The 20,003-nt window shown below is 36.9% G+C and overlaps 1 protein-coding gene across 5 annotated transcripts in view; it reads right to left on the reverse strand.

Moving 5' to 3' along the window:
* The window catches only part of LOC112162363 (ras/Rap GTPase-activating protein SynGAP), a 55,897-nt gene that overhangs the window by 22,598 nt on the left and 13,296 nt on the right, over positions 1-20,003 (reverse strand). For all 5 annotated transcript variants that reach the window (XM_024298186.2, XM_024298175.2, XM_024298180.2 and 2 more), the window contains 9 exons: positions 15,668-15,756; positions 15,185-15,306; positions 8,265-8,418; positions 4,893-4,991; positions 3,602-3,841; positions 3,189-3,524; positions 2,974-3,118; positions 1,488-1,632; positions 1,056-1,292 (listed from right to left, as the gene is read on the reverse strand). In XM_024298186.2, the coding sequence (XP_024153954.1) occupies positions 1,056-1,292; positions 1,488-1,632; positions 2,974-3,118; positions 3,189-3,524; positions 3,602-3,841; positions 4,893-4,991; positions 8,265-8,418; positions 15,185-15,306; positions 15,668-15,756 (1,567 nt within the window). The remainder of the gene's footprint in view (positions 1-1,055; positions 1,293-1,487; positions 1,633-2,973; positions 3,119-3,188; positions 3,525-3,601; positions 3,842-4,892; positions 4,992-8,264; positions 8,419-15,184; positions 15,307-15,667; positions 15,757-20,003) is intronic.

Raw genomic sequence — 20,003 nt, forward strand, 5'->3', positions numbered from 1 at the left:
AAACATGGAATCTGGACAAAATATTCTTCAATTGTGATTGAATATTAACTTACATACTTTAAAATCTAATATTTTGAAGATTTTATTTCAAAACGGATGAGGAAAACAAAGATCTAGTTTTCTACAAGTGAATATATCAGAATGGAACTTGTGGCCAATGCAGTGTATTTTTCTACATCACAAATACAATTCTTTGCTCAACTGTATTTATCGCCTGCTCCTGACTCACAACAATTTTCATAAAGAACTACTCAGAGATGCAAGTTTAAGCTAAATGTTCTTAATATATAACCTCCATCATCAGGAAAATACCACAAGAACTGGTAAAAACACGACTTAAAGCAGATTTTTTTTAATCCGGCTTGCCAGTTGGTTTAATCCAGCCCAGTCAGGAAGAGAAATAATCATAGGGATGTTAAAAAAATCAAGTTTCTAGCCAATACCTTTGGCAACTTATGGTTATTTAAAGAAATGACTGCAATGCACAATTCCACCACTAGGGGAGCAAAGGAAACGCAAGACCGGAATGACAAAAGATCAAGAAACAAACATAATAAACAATGTAATAATAAGTGATTAGGCAACTAGGTTGTTTGAAGCATTTTTTCCAACTTAGAAAAAAAAACAAAAACAAAGCTACAGATAACAAGTTTACCATAGGTTACTTTTTTTTTATGTTACTGATCCGGCGCACTTCAGATCAGAATGTTTAACAGCCCTGCTTTAAAGGCTCTGTTCGCTGTTCAAAATTGTCAATCTCAACTGGTCACACATCAAAATGTCAGATAATTGTGATGTTTTACACCTAAATAATTGGTTTTTAATCATTTATTATATTGGCAGCTCATAGCACAATTTTCTGTGACTTGACACCTTCAGAATGCATATTTATTTGTTAATTTAGGTAATCAAAATATAACACCACAAGAAGGTTTTAAAAAAAGCTGAAAATCTACCATTTAATGTTGCTTGCAGACAAAGGAAGTGTCAGTATACATTTGCAAAACTCTCATTTTAAGTGGAAGAATCTACAAGGAGACAGCTTGAAGTCTTACTTGCTGAAGCTGGCCAGGTTCTGCATCACCCTGGCGATGAGCGTGAGCGTGCGAGACGTGCGCTCAGCTGGGTACTCCTGCATCAGGCTGAACAGCGAGGGTGACATGATGGCTGGGCACATGAAACGCAGGAACAGGGAGGAGCTGATGAGGCTGTCGGCGAGATCCTCTCTTCCACGCTCGGCACTTCTGGCTCTCCAAGAGGCAAAGACTTCCTTCAGCTCCCGGGGGAAGATGCTGAAACGTGTGTGGGTTTTTTTTTTTATTATTTATTTTATTACAACAACTGTCAAAACAGCTACACAAAATGCCAGGAGACGGAAAATTACCACACTTCAAAGACTTCCCTGTAATGTCAGCTTCAAAGAACGTTCCTGATCAAACTGAATTTGAAACTAGAAAGTGTCAGATTTGTGGTTGAGCTTCACTGACCAGAGAGAGTTGATGATTTTGCAGAGTAAGAGCTCGCAGCACATGCGAAGGTTGGCTTGATGGTCGGCAAGGACGGACGGTGGGACACGCATGGGGTCCACCTCACAATTCTCCTCAGACTCGTATAAGGCTCGAATGAAGTCGCCTGGAGAACAGAGAATGGATTTAAAAAAAAAACTAAAACTGTCAACCAATTTGAAGCAAAGGATTTGTAAACTTTAATTAATCCTCATACATTTGACACAAACTTTGAACTTTTGTTTAAATTAGACCTTGGGTTGAAAATATACCTTTAGAATTGAAATTGCTTTATTTAAACAGTAAGTGAATTGCTCTAAACTTACATTTTGAGTCAAACTGGGTCCCACAGTGAAGGTGATAGACCTTAGCAACGATTCAACTTTTTGCTCTTTTTGGATCAATGAACACATGTGTCGATTTTCATAATGATCCACGACATAAAAATTTGGGATTTCCTTGGCAACCAGTCTCTTTTTGAGAAAAGATGGCCTCATTTGAAAGTAAAAGAGGTTAAATAAACTGCAGCTAATTTTATATTCCATCTTCTTCATCTGATTTTAATACTATTTAGGGCTTTAAATTGAGTTTTCTTACAAAAAAAACAAAAAGCAGTATTTATCTCTTTCCACAAAATGTTTTCTCAACACATCTTATTTTAATTATTCATTAAAATCATTATTTATTTATTTATTATTCATAAATCTGTCATAAAAGACAGATTATTTTAGATACAGACAGATAATTTTAACAACATACAGATGCAATTTGGAACAAATATAATATAACACTACAATTGCACCACAGATGTACAAATTCATTTTTTTTAAAAACAACTTTCTTCTAAATGGTGGCTTTTTGTTGGTTTTATCTCCATAGCAACCATTTGATTTTTTGATCGCCTGGGGATGACGAGCACATCTATGCCATTTTTAGGAAAATCTAGAAAAGTACATTTTTGGATTTCCTTAGCAAAGGGTATAAAGCGTATAAATATATGACTTTATTCTCTTAAAATTGGGACAGTTTCTGTCAGTTTTCTTTTTTTTTTCAACTTAATTCCTGTAAATGTATTTATTTTAGGGGTGTTAGCACTCTTGCCTCACAGCAAGAGGTCCCGGTTAAAATCCTGACTGTGGGACCTGAAACAGGAACTCCAACTGAGGACCTTTCTGTGTGGAGTTTGCATGTTCTCCCCGTGCATGCGAGGGTTTTCACCGGGGAAAAACGTCCAAAAACATACTTAATTGGTTACTCTAAATTGCCCCTACTTGTGTATTAGTGTGATTGTGGCCCTGTGACAGACTAGTGACCTGTCCAGGGCATATCCTCCCTTTGACTACAAGTGGCCAAAAGACTCCAAAAACTGATTTAGAAAATGGATGGTATTCATTTTATTTCATGGTGACGGTAGAAATGCTGAAATGTTGACATGAAATATTAAGCTGGAGTTTCTGGAAGGTCTTACCTATAGCTTCCTTGAGGTATCTGTGGCCTATTAGTTTGAGGTACTCTTCCACAGCCTTCGTAGCGAGCGTGTTCTCCCGAAAGATCAAGTGTTCACGGTCCATGAATCGATCCACCTCACACATGGCCATGTCTGACAGGAACTCCTGAGAGGAGATCACACTTCCAGGTCAGTGAAGGCCACACGAAGCAACCACACACACACACACACACTACCTTTGTCTTTCCTGTGCTTTGCAGGATGTGCACCAGAGCGAAGGCCACCTCCTCTTTACTCTTCACGCTCAGCAGCGGCTCCAGGACGGCACACAGTGTTCGATAGTTGTTGGTGATGTACTCAGCAAATTCCTTGTATAGCTCCATAGGGAGGATGTTCATCGTCTGGTAGCGAGATTTGATGCGCAGTGAAGCGTTGATGACTTTGGTACTTCCCACACCGCCGCCTTTGGCCAGAACACTGGACTGTATCACCGGGTACCACTGCTCTACGAACTGTCGGCCGGTGATGCTGGAGATGGGGATGCTGACAAGGCCAATATATGTGCTTTTCTCCTAGAGAGCGGAACACAAAGACGTTCGTTTGCGTTTCTTCTAACTCATAAGACACTTTTATTATCCGTTTTCCTTACTTTACGCCTCTTCTTGTCGGTTTCCTTGTAGAGGTGCAAACGAAGGCTACGAATGGTGGGCAGATTGTTGAACTCAAAGTGCTCCCCCCAGAAGACGGTGTCGGTGCGGGGTTTGCTGGTGGTGCGCGCGTACAGCATGTCATCCAGACACAGCTCACAATAGTAGCGCTTCTTAGCTGGAAGATCTCGAGCTTCAATGATCCACAACTTGAGCACGTTATCCACTCGTCTGCTGTTATCCTGAAGGGGGGAACATAAATGAAGAAAATTAAGAATAAAATTTGAATTCCTGAGAATTCATTTGTTCAAATTATAGTGAATCTGGAAAACATTTTTAAAAAAGAGCTTATTTGTGAGGTAGAAAATACGATGGACAGCCACAACAGAGAGGTAGGAAAAAATCGATACTTCATTTGGTGATTTAAAATACATAGACGGTGGTAATTAATTAATTAATTATTTATTAGCGTCCTTCCTCTTACTTTTGTTTTCTACATTTTTTTTCCTAATTTGAAAATTATTTTATTGTGAAAATCCGAAAATGTTGACTGTTTCCTTGAAGAACAAATATTTCTTAATTTACCAAAATAAAAGCACCTTGAATTTGTTTGGGTAAAAGCAGGTTCACACTAAAAAGTGAAACAATGGATCATTTAACGCAACCTTTGTAATTTGTCACATTTAAAAATGTTAGTTTACATTTTTTAAGTTGAGGAAACCATCTATTCATAATTTTAATTTCATGAAAATTAATAATTCAAAATGTAAAAATTACAGAACTTTTATAATTGATCCATAGTTTTAGTTTTTATAGTGTTGTTTATGAGATACAGTTGCAGTGCTTGATGCACAGATAAAATTAGTTTTACCATTTTATTACAATGAATTGATATTCAAGAAGAGTTGTTGTCTAAGTCATACTAAAGAACAAAATTGTTCAGGTACAGTCTTGGAATTTATTGCGATGCATATCGCATTGTGAGCTTGTCAGATTCTTGCCAATACACACCCCGAAGCTACAAGCTCCCTGCTCTGAAATCTTAGAAACAGGGACAGGAAGGGGGGCGGGGTTGTCCCACCCACAATTCAGAGGCAAATTTCTCATGAACTAATGCTGCTCTGCACAAACTATACCACAGAAAATGACAGTTTTACCTAAATTTTCCCTAAAAACAACATAAATGTAATTAAAACAGCTCTGGGGATAATTTTTCAATAAATGTAAAGATGATCGGAGAGGAACTTTTAATAGCAAATGAAATATATAAAAAAGCATCTGCACTCAGGTTACCTTGTTTGGTTTGACAGCTCGCTGCAAATTTTCAATCCATTTGTCTCTTTCTGAAGCCGATCGGCAGGCAAAACATTTTGTCCCTGAATTGGTTGTTACCTGCAGACAAAAGTAGCTCTTAAAACAGCATTCATATATTTGCACAGAATTTCAGTATTTTTTTTAAGAGAGTGGGTTCATCTGGAACAGGGCGCTGCAACTTTTAACTTTCTTAAAGAGCCAATAAGATCGATTTCTTACTGATGACAACCCAACAGGAGCCTCAAAGTCTTATTTGTCCCTCTAGAAAAATAAAACACTGATTTGCATCTATGTTAATGTTACTTTTATGATAAACATATATAAACTGTAGCTTTTTTGCATTAGTTAATAATCATGAAGACTTTTTTTTTCTTCAAAACATTAGCTTAGAACTTTTGACAGAAGTTTACTTGGCTTCCTTTCAAAATAAAAGACAACTTGTGCCATACTACGGCCCAGGGGCCATATGCGACCCGTAAAACTCTTTAATCTGGCCCTCCAAACAGGAATAAATTAACCGGATGATTCTTATCAATGTTTTATTTTCCCTGCAATTCTGGTGTCTTTCCATAGATGAGATACATTCATTCATACATGCGTTTAACCCTCATGTGTGTTTGTCATTTTTCCGATTATTCCAACACCACATTAACGCATCAGTTCAAAAGCCTCATTTCCACTGACCGGTCCAGTTCGGTGCTGTAAGGAGTAGTACAGTCCAGTTATTTCTGGCGAGAGTTTCCACTCAGTGAAGCCTCTCTTCCACTGAGCGGTTTGTGTTGGAGTAGACCTCTAGCATGCCGCTAGCTCACCCTGTGTCACGCCAAAGGATAGCAAGGAACGTTTGCAGTTCCACTGCTGACTGGGCCTTGCTGTTGTTTGCAGAATTTTTCAATATGAACTCATAACCAATAGAATACGCTGGAAATCGCAAAAACCCGAATACTTACAAACGTTGGACATGTTAGCTTAAATGAGCGCTATATCGGCGCTTTCTGAGGTCATCATCACTTTCGGCCAATCAATGAGTGGGTACAGCAGCTCCGCCCCAACCGTTCTGACCTCTAGGGGGCCCCCAAGAGGTACGATTTGGTACTATTTAATGGGTCCATTTTACAATGGAAACGCTCAAAATACCGTACCGAACCGAACTGGAACGGACTGCTCAGTGGAAACAAAGCTCAAGTTTGCATTATCCTTGCGGAGCAATGATCCATTGGTGCAATTGGCGCTAAAGTGAAAACAAAAGCCACAGTTTTGACACTAAAAACTCCAAAATGTTTGGTTTTCAAAATACATATGATATTTTTCAACCCAAATTCTTCCAGATTCTATATTTTGTCTTTATATTATGGGGTGGATTATCAAAACACTCCACACATCATGTCAATACAGCTAATGTAGTTGTAGGCAGTGGGAAGTGTGATGCCAGCAGTGATTATATATCTTATTAGATATATTTGTTGCACATGTCAAGAATGACTCTGAAAGATAAATATTTGCAACACACATCAGTCAGAAATGTGTTATAAACTAAGATTAAATCAGAACTAAGTGACTCTTACTGCATTTCTTAACCAGATGGTTTACCTAAAGTCTTTGAATTTTGTTCAATAATAGACAGTCCGCCTTATAATCCGGTGGGCCTTAAGTATAAATTCTGGTTCTGCCCACTGACCTCACTCTGATTTGCTGTGGTACACAATGCTCAAACGTCAGTCAAAATGTTTAAGTGCAACTTTGGTAAACTGCAAAGCAGCACCGCTTGATGAATTATTGGAGAATTATGGGTACTGTAGTCAGCATTGATTTTACGAGAACCTTTTTTTAAATTTATTTTTAAGAGTCAGCTAACACCTGAATACACTCCATATATGGTAATCTTGGCTCAAAAACTTCTCATTTAGCATTTTTCCCCCATTCTCAAATAGTTGTACATACATAGGTGTAGCAGAGGTGGCATCAATTCTTTATTACTTTAGATTATATACTTCAAACACTATGGCAGAGAAAAAGAAGAAAAAAAGGCTCACAGAGATGCAACTAAGTGAAACATTTCAAAGACATCAACGGCAGACGTTCAACTGGATGTCTGGAGACCTCTCTCCTTTAAAGTGGCTCCAGTGTTAGATCTGAGTCAGAGTGCTGGTTCAGTCACCCAACAAATAGCTCTGGGACAGGAAGTGGACACTTTACTATTCTGTTTCAATCACAAACCTTAGAGAATGGAGAAGGGGTTAAAAAATTAGGTTTTAACTTTAAAAAAGACCTTAGATCAGAGTAGTATCTGATCTGCCCTTATTAATAATTGAATAAATGTAAAAATGGCTTAAAAATAAATGTCTCCTCATTTGACTTTGCTGATGTTTGTTATTGGAAGTTTCTGCCAATGTGACACATAAACCTTTTTTTTGTTCAATATCTCCTAATTACTCTCAGTATTTTTAATGACCAGATTAGCAACATAAAATATTCACAGATGGCTATTTCATGCAAAATGTATGTTAAACCTGCAAAATGTCATTTGTATTCTTTAACTCTGTAACAAATAAAAAAGATGACTCATGCAGTTAAGAAAAATTCAAACTACCAGCTTATGGGGTCAAATCAGGATCAGCTTAAAGTGAACGAAAAAACAGACTGAAAACTTGAAAAATAGACATTGTAACTGAAATGTTTTTGAGCATTTAAAAACTGAAAAAAATGAAAATTTGAAAACAAGACATTGCAAATAAAAAAAAAGAAAATTTGAAAAAATATTTTGAAAAATTGAAAAAAAAGAAAATTTGAAAAAAAAAATTTGTTTCAAATAAAAAAAATTTGAATTGAAGTAAATTTAAAAAAAATTGAAAAAAAATTACTGAAAACTTGAAATAAAAAAAAAAACTATAAATGTAAAAATTACTGATTAAAAAAATCCATTAGTAACAGCTGCTGTTTTGAATTTTCTTTTTTTCTGATTCTTCACTGTCAGTCCTCAGTTTTACAGTTTCAATTCTAATTTTCAAGTTTTCACTCCTGAGTTGAGCCTAATTTTACATGGGGGCGGAGCTTTAAGCTCATTGGGTACCCGAAAATGCATCCCATGATTTAGGATTTCAAATTCTTTTCAAAGTTTCAATTTTTTCATTCACTTTAAGCTGATCCTGATTTGACCCCATACCGATAACAGCTGCCCAAAAAAAAATAAAAGCTCAAAAACTGCCCATTTTAAGGTTTAGGAATAAGTTTGTGAACTCAAAGTCACCCGACATTTTGCAGCAGCAGATTAAACAAGCTGCCTCATTTTCAGTTTCAACCAAACTTCTACGATAATATCTTGTAAGGATATAAAAATGGTGATCCACTAACCTCGAAGCAGTACTCTTGACCTAAAATACTGGAGTGGACCGGCTTGATTATGGCGTCTTCATCCAGAACTAGATCCAGAGCTTCTGCAGCACTGCTGGGGGAAAGAAGGGACTCATGGGAGTGGGATTCTTTGAAGCTTTGCATCAACCGCGTCCTGATGAGACAAAACACATCCCAGACTTTTAGAATGTATATAACTACACATTTTTATTTTTTCTGTCTCTATTAAATCTGCTATTGGGTTATGTTAAAAAATAATATAAAACCAAAGGTGACATCTTAACATCCTTAAGGATATGGCTCCAAGAACAACCTTTGTTGACATAAATCTCACCAAAACAACATTAAAGCATTACTAAAACAGATTTAAGACTAAAGAGGGTTTCTGGACACAGACTTTACTCTAGAAACCATCAAATGTTAGATGCATTCTCCTAATAAAATACAGACAATCCAGTAAGGAAACCAAAAACAAAATAGGAAACAGAAAAAAAAAAATACAACAAAAGGCAGAAAAACTATTAGGATACAAAGAAAAGACATGAAAGGTTGATTAAAAAAAACTCATAGGTGAGATACTGGAGACTAGATTAGAAAAAAACACAAATAATGAATAAAATCAGACCATATAGGATGAAATAATTATTTAATGATACAATTAAAACAAAATAAATGTGTAGAATGATGGTAAGTAAAGATGTACCATAACAACGTTGAACAAAGACATTAGAAAAAGAAACAATGAAAAATAAAATGATAAATACCCCAAATAAAAAGAGGATAAAAATGCATAAACAAGTCTTTGTTCAGATTTACTTGAAAAATTAAACATTTTTAGATGAAAATTAGAAGCTTTTAGAATATATATTTTTTTATTTTTCTCTTTGTGTCTCTTTCAGTATGGAGGAATGCTGTACAGCAGAACATCCACCCATTCACCTTTTTAACCCCCTTTAGGATCACAGGATTGCTGGAGCCTATCCTAACTACTGTTGGGCAAAGGCCGAGCACACCCTTGAGAGGTTGCCAGTCCCGAGCATCTATCCTTCCATCCAATTCTTTTTAGGGTCATAGGGCTGCTGGAGCCTATCCTAGCTACTATTGGGCAAAGAAAGAGTACACCCTGAACAGGTCGTCAGTGTGTCCCAGAGCTACAGCAGAACATCCATCCATTTAATTCTCTTTAGGATCACAGGGTTGCTGGAGCCTATCCTAGCTACGTTTGGGCAAAGGAAGACTACACCCTGAGCAGATCGTCAGTGTGTCCCAGAGCTACAGCAGAACATCCATCCATTTAATCCTCTTTAGGATCACAGGGTTGCTGGAGCCTCTCCTATCCTTTATTCCGGAATACATCCTGAACAGGGTGCCAGTCTGAAGTAGAACAACAAACCCTTTAACAATTGAAAACTTAAAAAAAGTGTATATTTTCTTCCCAACAAGTGAGATAACCAAGCACTTCTCACAGTCTACAAAACCACTCAAAAACACAGAATAAAAAGAAAGAAAAGGGGGGCGGGGTTACACTTCATCAAGATGTAACCTTTAGAGAAGAGCAGCTCTGTCTAGGAACAGAAAAGTGGTGAGATTGGAAGCAAAAGGTGAACAGAAGTAAAACAAGGTCAGAAGAGTACAGCGAGAAATCCCATTATGCTGCAGTTGGAATGTAGACGGCGTTATCAGTCCCAGCCGAGGAGCAGACGTCTGTCCTTCAGGGCTAAAGTGCAAAACACGAGGACTTAATGCAAACAGTGAGGCTCAAATTAAGATGGAGACAGCTGGTTAGACCCAAACACAAAAAGTAAGGATGGGTTTGTGCTGGGTAGATTATTTCCTTTTACTTTTTCTTGACAATAAATTTAATGCTGTAAAAAAAAGAACATTTTAAAGACAAGTGCATCAGTAGGGATGACCAGAACTGTGCAGGATGAGGGATGCACCAACTCAAATTTAACTATATCATGCTAATTCAACTTTTTGAGCTTTTAAGTGTATTGTTATGTTAATTCCTCATGAAAACATCCCCATTATACATATATTTTGATTCATTCACGCATATCTAAGCCGACTGTACATAGACTGTATGAAAACTGGACCAAGAGACTGTGACATCATCCACAGAAAATGGTTTAGTCCAAGCTTCAACAGAATGAAGTCCCTTCAGTGGCCATTTTTTGTGATACGGACACCAACATGTTGGAGCTAGTAGGCAGGGATTCGTCCAAATCGGTCTGGATCATTGTTTCTATGGCAACCCCTTTGGAGTTTGTGGGAAGGTCACACCCACTTGAAAGCAGGCTCAGGAGAATCTGTCAATCAACGGTGTTGAATGTTTCGATTGGCCAGTTTATAACTTGAATAACTCGTACTACATAACAACATATATTGTAAAAAATAATAAATAATATCAAGAACGTGTAAAAAATGTATCAGATCAACAACTGTTTATTTATTTATTAAAGTTTATGGGATTTTGGCTTCTTAGAACCAACAGGTACTTCCAGTTTGGCGCATAATTGGGGTGGGGGTCACTCAGTCCAGTTATCATATACAGTCAGTGATCTCAAGTTGGTTTGAACATCACATCCAATCTGATCCCACAGGTGCATTATGGGGTTGAGTCCAGGACAAGCAGCCGTTCTACCTTCTCCACTCCTAAATCCTGAAGGTTTTCTAATATATTATAGCATATCCTCATTTCATTTGGCATTAAGGTAGAATTAATGCAAAGCGGCTCTCCTTGCTGATGGTAATAATTCATTGGAAACTGAAACTCAGGTTGTGCAGAATGCAGCACACAAACAGGCGCTCTGGTAAATCAAGCGACTTGGCAGCAGTGGTAGAGCAGCTGCACTGGAAAGCTAGAGTGTGAATTTGGATGCTGTGGGTTTATGGCGAAGTCAACTTAACACTACAGAGGGAATTAGGCATGTGTGGGCAGAAGTCGGAGCAGGCTGTGAAGGCAGCTGTCTGAGGCAGCGGTTTGAGGCCACCTGATCAAGGCAGTCCCTTCAACCCCAACATCACTTCAATGCTGCCCCTCAGAATCAACTCAGACTGTGTTAACATTTGCAAAATGCTTCCTTGAGCCTCTGCCGAATGACTTTTTCTTCCTCATCAGGCCCAAAAGTGTCTATAACGCATCTCCGCAGGAAACCGTGCTGTCAGCACTACATTTTTACTCCCAACATCTTTGTATCTCCCAAATGTGCATCGTGACTGGATTGTGTGAGGACAGCATAAAATTTTGATCACAATGCAAGCCAGATTCCACTGGGATGTGACCTCTCCTCAGAATGCACAACAAGGAAAAGCTGTCAGGGAGCTGCAGCCATTGCATCCTGACAACAGAAGATTAAAAAAAAGATGTAGGAAATCCAACAGGCGTGATAAATGCAAACACTAATCCTAACTTAGTCTCTGGAGAGAGAGAACAGGTGTGACAGCATTGGCTACACCTGTTCAACGTGGCGTTGCCTCAAATATCCAATCAGCCAGTCACTCGACACTGGGTCAATGTGTTTAGGCAAAATGAAGACGACCAAAAGGACCTGCTGGAGTTCAGGATGTAAAAAGATGGCTTTAAATACACTGTAAAATGAACAAATACACACATTTTTCTGTACAACACCTCTAAGGCTTACGGAAAAAAGTAGTAATGTGCTTTCCGTACTATAGGGAGAGCCGAATTATAAGAAGTATTAAGCAAGACCAAAGAGTCCGTCAGTTACTCTGCATTTACAGTAACTCCAGAACTTTTTGTAACATGTTAGCCACATTAGAAGTGTTAGCTGTGTTAGCATATACTTAATACCTGTAACTTCCAAACTTGTTTGCAGCACGTAAAAAAAACGTACTGATACCACTAAAACAATCATTACTGTGACTATGCTAACTGTGAGTATTACATAGAAACAAAACACAGTTCGACACTGCTACACGTTAACCACATTAGCGTAATCACGATACTTGTAGTTCCTAACCTTGCTCGCAAACAAATACCGCCAAAATAAACTCGACTGCGACTACGCTAACTCCCAACTTTGTTAGTAGCACCTTAAAGAAAATACAGTCCAACGCTGCTACATGTTAGCCACATTAGCTTATTCACGATACTTGTAACTCTTAACCTTGTTTGCAACATGTAAACAAACAGACACCACCAAAACAAGCATTACGCCACTAACTCCCAGTTTTGTCAGTGACACATATGACGCCACTACTCGTTAGCCGTATTAGTATATTCACAATACCTGTAACTCCTGACCGTGTTTACAACACATGAAAAACAGACTGATACTGCTTAAACAAACATTACTGTGACTATGCTAACTCCCAACATTTTTAATAACAGACACTCTTACACTGCTACACATCAGCAAATTCACAGTAAAACAAATATTTTGACAGAGTGCCTTTTACCTCTCAAAATCATTTTGACATTAATAAGCACAACCAGAATTGATCCCTAATTAAGATGATATAAGATGCACTGTTCTGTTTAGAGAAAAACATTAAGGCTTTTGAATGTGCCTTGGAGAGGCCAAAAACTTGGCATGTTTATTTCCAACAATTCAAGTAGATAGACATACTAAAGATGACAGAGAAAACAGGTTTAAGACAGTTAAAAGTTTATCAGGATGCTGATACAACTCTGAAAAAATACATTTTACTCAGGTACCCTGTTCTGTTTCTAAATACGAGACCAATCCAAACGTGAGGAATATTGCAATTCCTCAAATGTCCACTGGAGGCTTTCTTCAAAGAGAGCAGTTGACTTCTATACTAAGAAGTACAATTTCACCCCTCAACTCAACTGTTTTTAGTTTATTAAAGTGAAAATTTGTCCTAAACTAGTAATGTCTTTATACATATTTTTATTGAAAGGTGGGAGGAAGTTAAATAACTTTCATTATCTTTTGATTTGCCCAATCACTCATTTTCAGAATGTCAGAGATGGTTATTATTGGGCTTTTGACGCAGCATGAGACTCTGCTCTGTTGGTGTGTTTTACCCTTTTATTCTTTTGCTATGCCTTTATCTGGTGTTTTTATGTTTTATGTAACTTTTTGTGCTTTTTATCTTTGATTGTTTTAAAATTTTAGTTGTTGTTTTTAAAGCAATTTTTTAAGTGCTTTGTTTGAATGAGGTCATCATAAAGTTCCATACAAATTAATAAACTTAAACTTAACTTAACTGCATTTCTGTACTGTAAAAAGTGCTTTATAGATCAAATTTGATTTTATTTGAGTGCTATAAACTCCAGTCAAAATACCATCACACTAGTGGCCAAGTTTTAGGCTTTTCAAAATGCTATTTATGTAATCTTGATTTAAAAAAAAACTCTAATAAATTCAATTCCAAGCAGACAAGATTCTTTAAATCAATGTTTTGACTCAGTCACTCTATAAAACTGACTAATTCAAACCCTAAATTAAGGATGTCTCGATATGATCATATCATTGAAAATCCGGTCCGATCATGTGGTTGATAACTCGATCGATATCGGATGTTGTCCCCTGATCAGCCTACCCCAAATATTTTAGAACACCTTGTATAATTTATTTGTTCAAAATAATATTCTTATATGTTAATCAGTCACACGTGAATAAGCTGTGAGAAGATAAATACTTTAATTATTCAAACAGTCATAAACCTGTAAATGAAATAATACTAAAGTTGGCGACTGTGTTGTTTTCCTAATAGATAAATCTATAATCATTTGCTTTATAATTAAATAAAGGATTAACTCACTTTCCCTATATGTAAAGTTTTGAGTACTGACACTGATTAAAGTTGTTTTGTTTAAATGACAGCCAACACTACTGTGGTGCAAAAACGTCACCTATGTGTAATGTTTAGTATTCATTTTAACTGGGAGACAGAATGTAAAAGTACAACCAATGACATCAATTTGAAGGATTTTTAAATAATTTATTTGTGTAATTGAGTGGAAATTAAGTAATTTGCAAATAACAAAAGCTCACTGAAATACTTTGTAATGTATCTCAGGTTTTCAATGACAGAGGTCCAAAGTTTGCTGTACATCTTCTTACATCGGGGTTATTATTTTGGTCCATTATACCATGCAGATCTTCTCAAGAGCAGGGATGTTTTGGGACTGTCACACAATTTCAGTACACTGTTCTACTGGACTGAGGTTACGCCACTCCAGAATCTTGAAATATTTTTACGTAGCCACTCTCTTACTGCCTGGATAATGTTTTGGGGATTATTGTCAAGATGAAAGATTCAGCAATTATATAATTTTAATCCTCCTACTCATGGAAAGAGGGTTTTGACCAAAATAGTTCAGCTTTTCCTCCATATTCATCCGTCCTACTGTTGCTTTTGTAGAAAAGAAGCCCCACAATGTTTCCACATCCAAAAACAGCAGGAGGTGATTTTACCAGAGAAGTATTTCTGTCTCTCTCGACTATATCACATTCCATCAAGTCAGTGATCTTTTATTTCCCCCAATTTTTAATAATTGCTCCATCAGGTGATCTTGTCTCACCAAATTGAGAGGCTCATCTCACTCTTGTTCAAGCTACAATTGTGTCCCTGGTGTCCTTCGACAGCTCTTTGATCGTGGTAGAGAGGTTGCAGTCTGACAGTTTAAGGTTGTGGACAAGTGACTTTAACACAGATAATGAGTTCACACAGCTGCCATAGATAGTAAGTGGAGGGAAGAGGAGCTGTGAAGGACAGAACTCTCGCTTGTTTGTAGAAAATTATTTTCTGCACTATCATCCAAATAAATTATTCAAAAATCATTCACAATCTCATCTTTTGAACCCTTTTTTTAAATTCTGGATCTCAACGCTTAACTACGGTAAACATTAAAAACTTAATTTTATGGAATTTGAAAACTTACAAATAGTCCCTGACAAAAACTGTTTTACCCCAAAGTCTCTTACCTCTCCTGGTCAGCACTACGAAACCGAGGCAGAATCATCTGCCTGAAGCTGCTGGTCCGGTCTAGCTTGGGTTGGCTTTTGGCCCTCTTGATGGATCCCTTCAGTCTTCGATTGAGAAAACTCTGCAGACCCCAGAAAAAAAAAGAAAAAAGAAAAAGAGACATTTTTAATGTAAGCACACTTTCAAATGCTTTTTTTGTACTTTTTCTTCCAGGATCGTATTTCGTATTTATTTAAGTCTTGTTAATATTAAGACAGTTCTTGAAGTTTAGTTGCTATTACTACTGCTTAAAGACACTTGTTTCAATGTTTTTTTTTTATCTTTTCCAATAGTTATGTTGATATTGATTCAAAAATTGGGCTCAAGCTTTTTGCTGATGGAGAGGGCAGCTCCAGTCCTTGCCCCCCTCTAGCTCCGGCCCTGTTTTCCAGTGGAGCATTTTCGTCAAGAGGATTTCTATTTTTTCTATTTTTTGTACTCACAGGCTGCCTGAAGGGCTGTGGGGTCGTATTGGGAGGGGTCTCCATGCTAGACTGTCTTACAGAGGCAAAACTTGCCCTGCGAGATTGGTCTGTAGAGAAACACGGCAACACAAAGAAAGCAAATTAAGACCAAAAGTAATCACAATTTAAGACTATTTTTACATCTTATCAAACTGTTTTGCAAAGACAGACATTTTTATACAAACAAAAGTCCAACATGCCGCACTTTAGAGTACAACATACAATATTACCTTGAAGCTTTTGCATCTAAAGAAGTCACATTTAAATGAGATTTCACCACATAAAAGCAGAAGCTGAGGGAACAACATTGACAAAACACACCTAAAAACAAAAAAATGTGACTGTGTGAGCAGACATTTCTAACCAGCAGCTGTCGTCATCGGCTGCTGTGTTCCAAGGTCAGCAAAAAGTGGTGCGAAAACTTCATGTGAGAGCTATATTGGAAGGGAAACAGACAGTCCAGTGAGTCATCTGGGAACTTGTGGCTCAGGTCTCACTTCAGGCAAGAGCAAACTCTGCAGCACGGTGATGGGTCCATGAAGGGATGAGCAACTATCTTTAGAGAACGGCAGCTGATACTTTCTTCTGTTCGACCAAAGAGGAGGTGGTCAATGAGGAAGTTGGAGTTGAAGCTCTGCTCCAGAATAGATTTTTTTTTTTTTTTTGTGCTTCTTCCAAGTTAGCAAAGTTGACAAATGCGAAAAAAAAACACTTTTTTTTCATCTTGCTTAAGCACTTCCCAGTAACAGATTTTTTTTTTTTTTTTTTAAGAATTGGTATCAAACGTGCACCATCTTTTAAAGTTTTGGTGCTTTAATATGTGACGAGTCTAAACACACAGCAAGATCTCCCCAACTTATCGATAGGATGGCCTATTAAAGCTAAAAATAAACAAAATGGGTTTTTTCGCTCTGCAGTTCTGGGGTGTTTTTTTTTATCTACCCATTACTCAGAGCTGTTTTTTTTCCTTTTGAAAGTGAGAATCAAGACACTGTCATCCTGTGATTTCTTTAAAGCCTGCAAGTAGGCTACTCTCCAGGTTCTATTCTGAATCGCAGCTAATTGTTTGGTTTCCATGGAAACAACTCCAAGGGCTTCGAGTTTAACTTGAATCTTGGAAGATAATGGCAGACGACAGCATACGGACTGAAAAACACTAAGCCACACACTGCAAATGTTTTGTTTTTGCTTTAAGATTTGAAGTGATCGGATCTTTGAACTAACCATCAGAGAAAGTATGTAGTTTTTGTTTTGAACGATGAAAAATCAAGTAGCCGACCGTTTTTTGGAGCTATATTCCTTATACCTGCCTCATCAATCAATCACTTGTAATATGAGCTGATGTGGGAAAGTATGTCGTTCTCAAAGACATGGATGCGTTCTGTTGAGCCACTCTGAATGTAAATTGCTGTCAGGACTGAGCGTGTGGGCGGCAACAGCCTCTAGCTAACCGAGGTACAGAGAGAGGAAGACAGAAAGAGGAAGATTGTGAGTGGGTGTTGCAGAAACATACTCAACCTTTCTCATATCTATTTATATATACCCAGAAACTTTTTCAATAAATAAAAAAAATTCTAAATCCGTTTTTACAGATGTCTTTTCAGTCGACTTTAAAGCCAAAAACAAGTATTTTAGATCATAAAATATTGCATTTAATCATAAAACAATCAAGACTAAAGCTACAATCCAGATTAATGGTCAATCAAATGTATTATAATACACATCAGAGGTGATGGTCTGAAGCAAACCAAGTATCATCAGGACAAAACAAACAGCCAACCTGAAGGATTTTCAGTAAATGAGAGTTTATTATGACAAGATACATCCTCTATTGTCCATTAAAACGTTTATGCTATAATTTTAGGACTATGAGTTGCAGCAGCCAAAAAATGCATAATAAAGGAGAAAAACATCATTTATAAGTTGCACTTTTGGAAGAAATGTATTTAACAAAATACAGGACCAAGAACAGAGATTTCATCTTGAAAGGCAAACCATAAAAACAAATATTGATTTAGCTTCATGAAACATAGCAGGAATCTACTATATTAGCCTGGAGCAGACAATAGGTAAAGGTAGGCCTAATAAAAATGTCTAAAATAATTTCCACTCCCCATTATTATCTAACTTTGTCATAAAAAACTCACATCACTGAAATGGTACAAGACTGCTCATATGAGAGTGTTTCGTCCTCCCCCGCCCCTTTGCAGCAATGGAATATTCCATCGACAACATGCTAGCAAGCTAACAAAGACTTTTCAAAGAGATGAAAAAAGAAATAAACAAACAAGCAGTAAGATTAAACGTTACGGGAAAAAAAGACTAAGAGAAAGCGAGAGTTTTGTTGCCAAAAGTACTGAATACAGAGCAGGAAAAAGAATAAGAAAATTATGAGAAAAAGTCAAAATGTTATGAGAATAAAGCTGTAAAATTATGAGAAAAGGTCAAAATGATATTAGAATAAAGTTAAAAAATGTAACAAAAAAGGTTGAAATTTCACAAGAATAAAATTGTAAAATTTTGAGAAAACACATTGTAATTTTACATTTTAAAGGTCAGTGTTCTTTTGTTGTTTCTTCTTTTCCTTTTTTGTTCACCACTGAGATTAGCGCAACAAACAAACAATTATTTCAATAACCTTAGCATAAAGAACATACCAACTAAACTCTGGCAGTATCACTTCAAATAACTGAATTTGTTGAATTCTGTGTCGCTTCGAACCTATTCCGCCAAGAACAACGAAAGAAAAGAACAAAAATGAATCTTGTATTTTTCTGTGTAAGCTAATTCTTCTCTTGCAAAGAGGGGAGGGTCACATAATTGAATGATAAAAACGCATCTGAACTGAAACAACAATAGTACAATACATTAATTTCTAAATAAACTGCTATATCATGAACCCCTTGAACCCATAATTTTTTGTTTCAAAAATTGTCCAAAAGTATGGAGCCCTGAACATGACATTAAAGTAAATAAATACATAAATAGTTTCCTCAATTTAACATTTTGTGGCCACAAATTAGTTAGCGTCCTGTGTGTACAAATAGCTTTTATTGTGCCCACAAGTTAGCATTTTGTGCGTAAGAGTTAGCATGCTGGAAATCTCAAATGATAAAAAGTATTTTACACACTAAAAATGACAAATTGAGTCGAAGAGTTTAAGTGGAGTCAAAAGTTGTATGTCTGCATGTTAACTTATTGAATACAATATTAAATCAAATGAAATCAGTTTTTAGGGTTTAGAAAGTTGTTTATGTTTATAATAAAGAACTGCAGGTCAGATAGGAGGAATAAAAAAACATGTCTGGAGAGGAACGCATTTTTGATAATAAAATGAACTGTTCATTGAGGAAATTGGAAATATTAATCCAGTTTTAATGGACTAATTGCGAACAAAATATTACACAAACTTTGTGGCTTATCGACAACGCAAACACAACCTCAAAAGTTGGAGGGATCAGTTGAGAATCCACAGATCCGTAGAATCCTTTATTTACATTATTGCGTTTCATCAAGAGATTGATAGACTTTCTAACATGTCGGGAAAAAAGGCGAAAATTACAGAATGCAATTTTGAATTAATTAATTTATAGTAACTTTAAATGTTCTACATTTAATTTGATTTGTGACAAGTTTTCCTTTTCAATTATGAAACTAGCGGATTCAAAGTTCGTATGTCTGGATTCTTTTCTGTTGCAAGTATAGTTATATGTATCAAAATGAAAGATAATCATATATTTTACTAGCTTTAAATACCAGCGTCACCAGTAGCCTACAGAAATCATACAAAGTCTATTTTTATGCCTGATAGGAAATGTCTGACAACACAACAGTGACTCACAAGCAGGTCTGCTGGGTCAAAAATGTCACTGCTGTCACATAGAAGTTTATATAACCACAACACTTGGACTATCGGATGTGTTAAGTCAAACAACCGATAATTATGACTCAGGAATTGTATGTGTATCCTCCCACTAACTGGTGCTGCTGTGTAATTCTGCTATTCCTCCTTTTCCCTGCAAAAAAAATATCCTGAAACACCACTGTGTCTGCAATGGGAAGAAATTCCCATAATGCATCATTGTGTTTTGCTTCCCAAAAAACCTCAGTATTAAATTCTTTAGGAATTTAGAGATTCAACTTTCAGATGACCTTGTCAGATTTTTTTAATACTGTTGCCGTGGTCATGAACGTAGCAGTCAGGCGGCTGTAAGGCGTGTGGAATGGCCTGCTTTTTATGTACCCCCAGGGTACTGGGCGGCTGGGGAACGGTGACATTTACACATCGTCCAGTCAGAGCTGCTGCCGGCCAGCG

The sequence above is a fragment of the Oryzias melastigma genome, linkage group LG11 (assembly GCF_002922805.2).
Source record: "Oryzias melastigma strain HK-1 linkage group LG11, ASM292280v2, whole genome shotgun sequence".
Classification (NCBI taxonomy): Eukaryota; Metazoa; Chordata; class Actinopteri; order Beloniformes; family Adrianichthyidae; genus Oryzias; species Oryzias melastigma.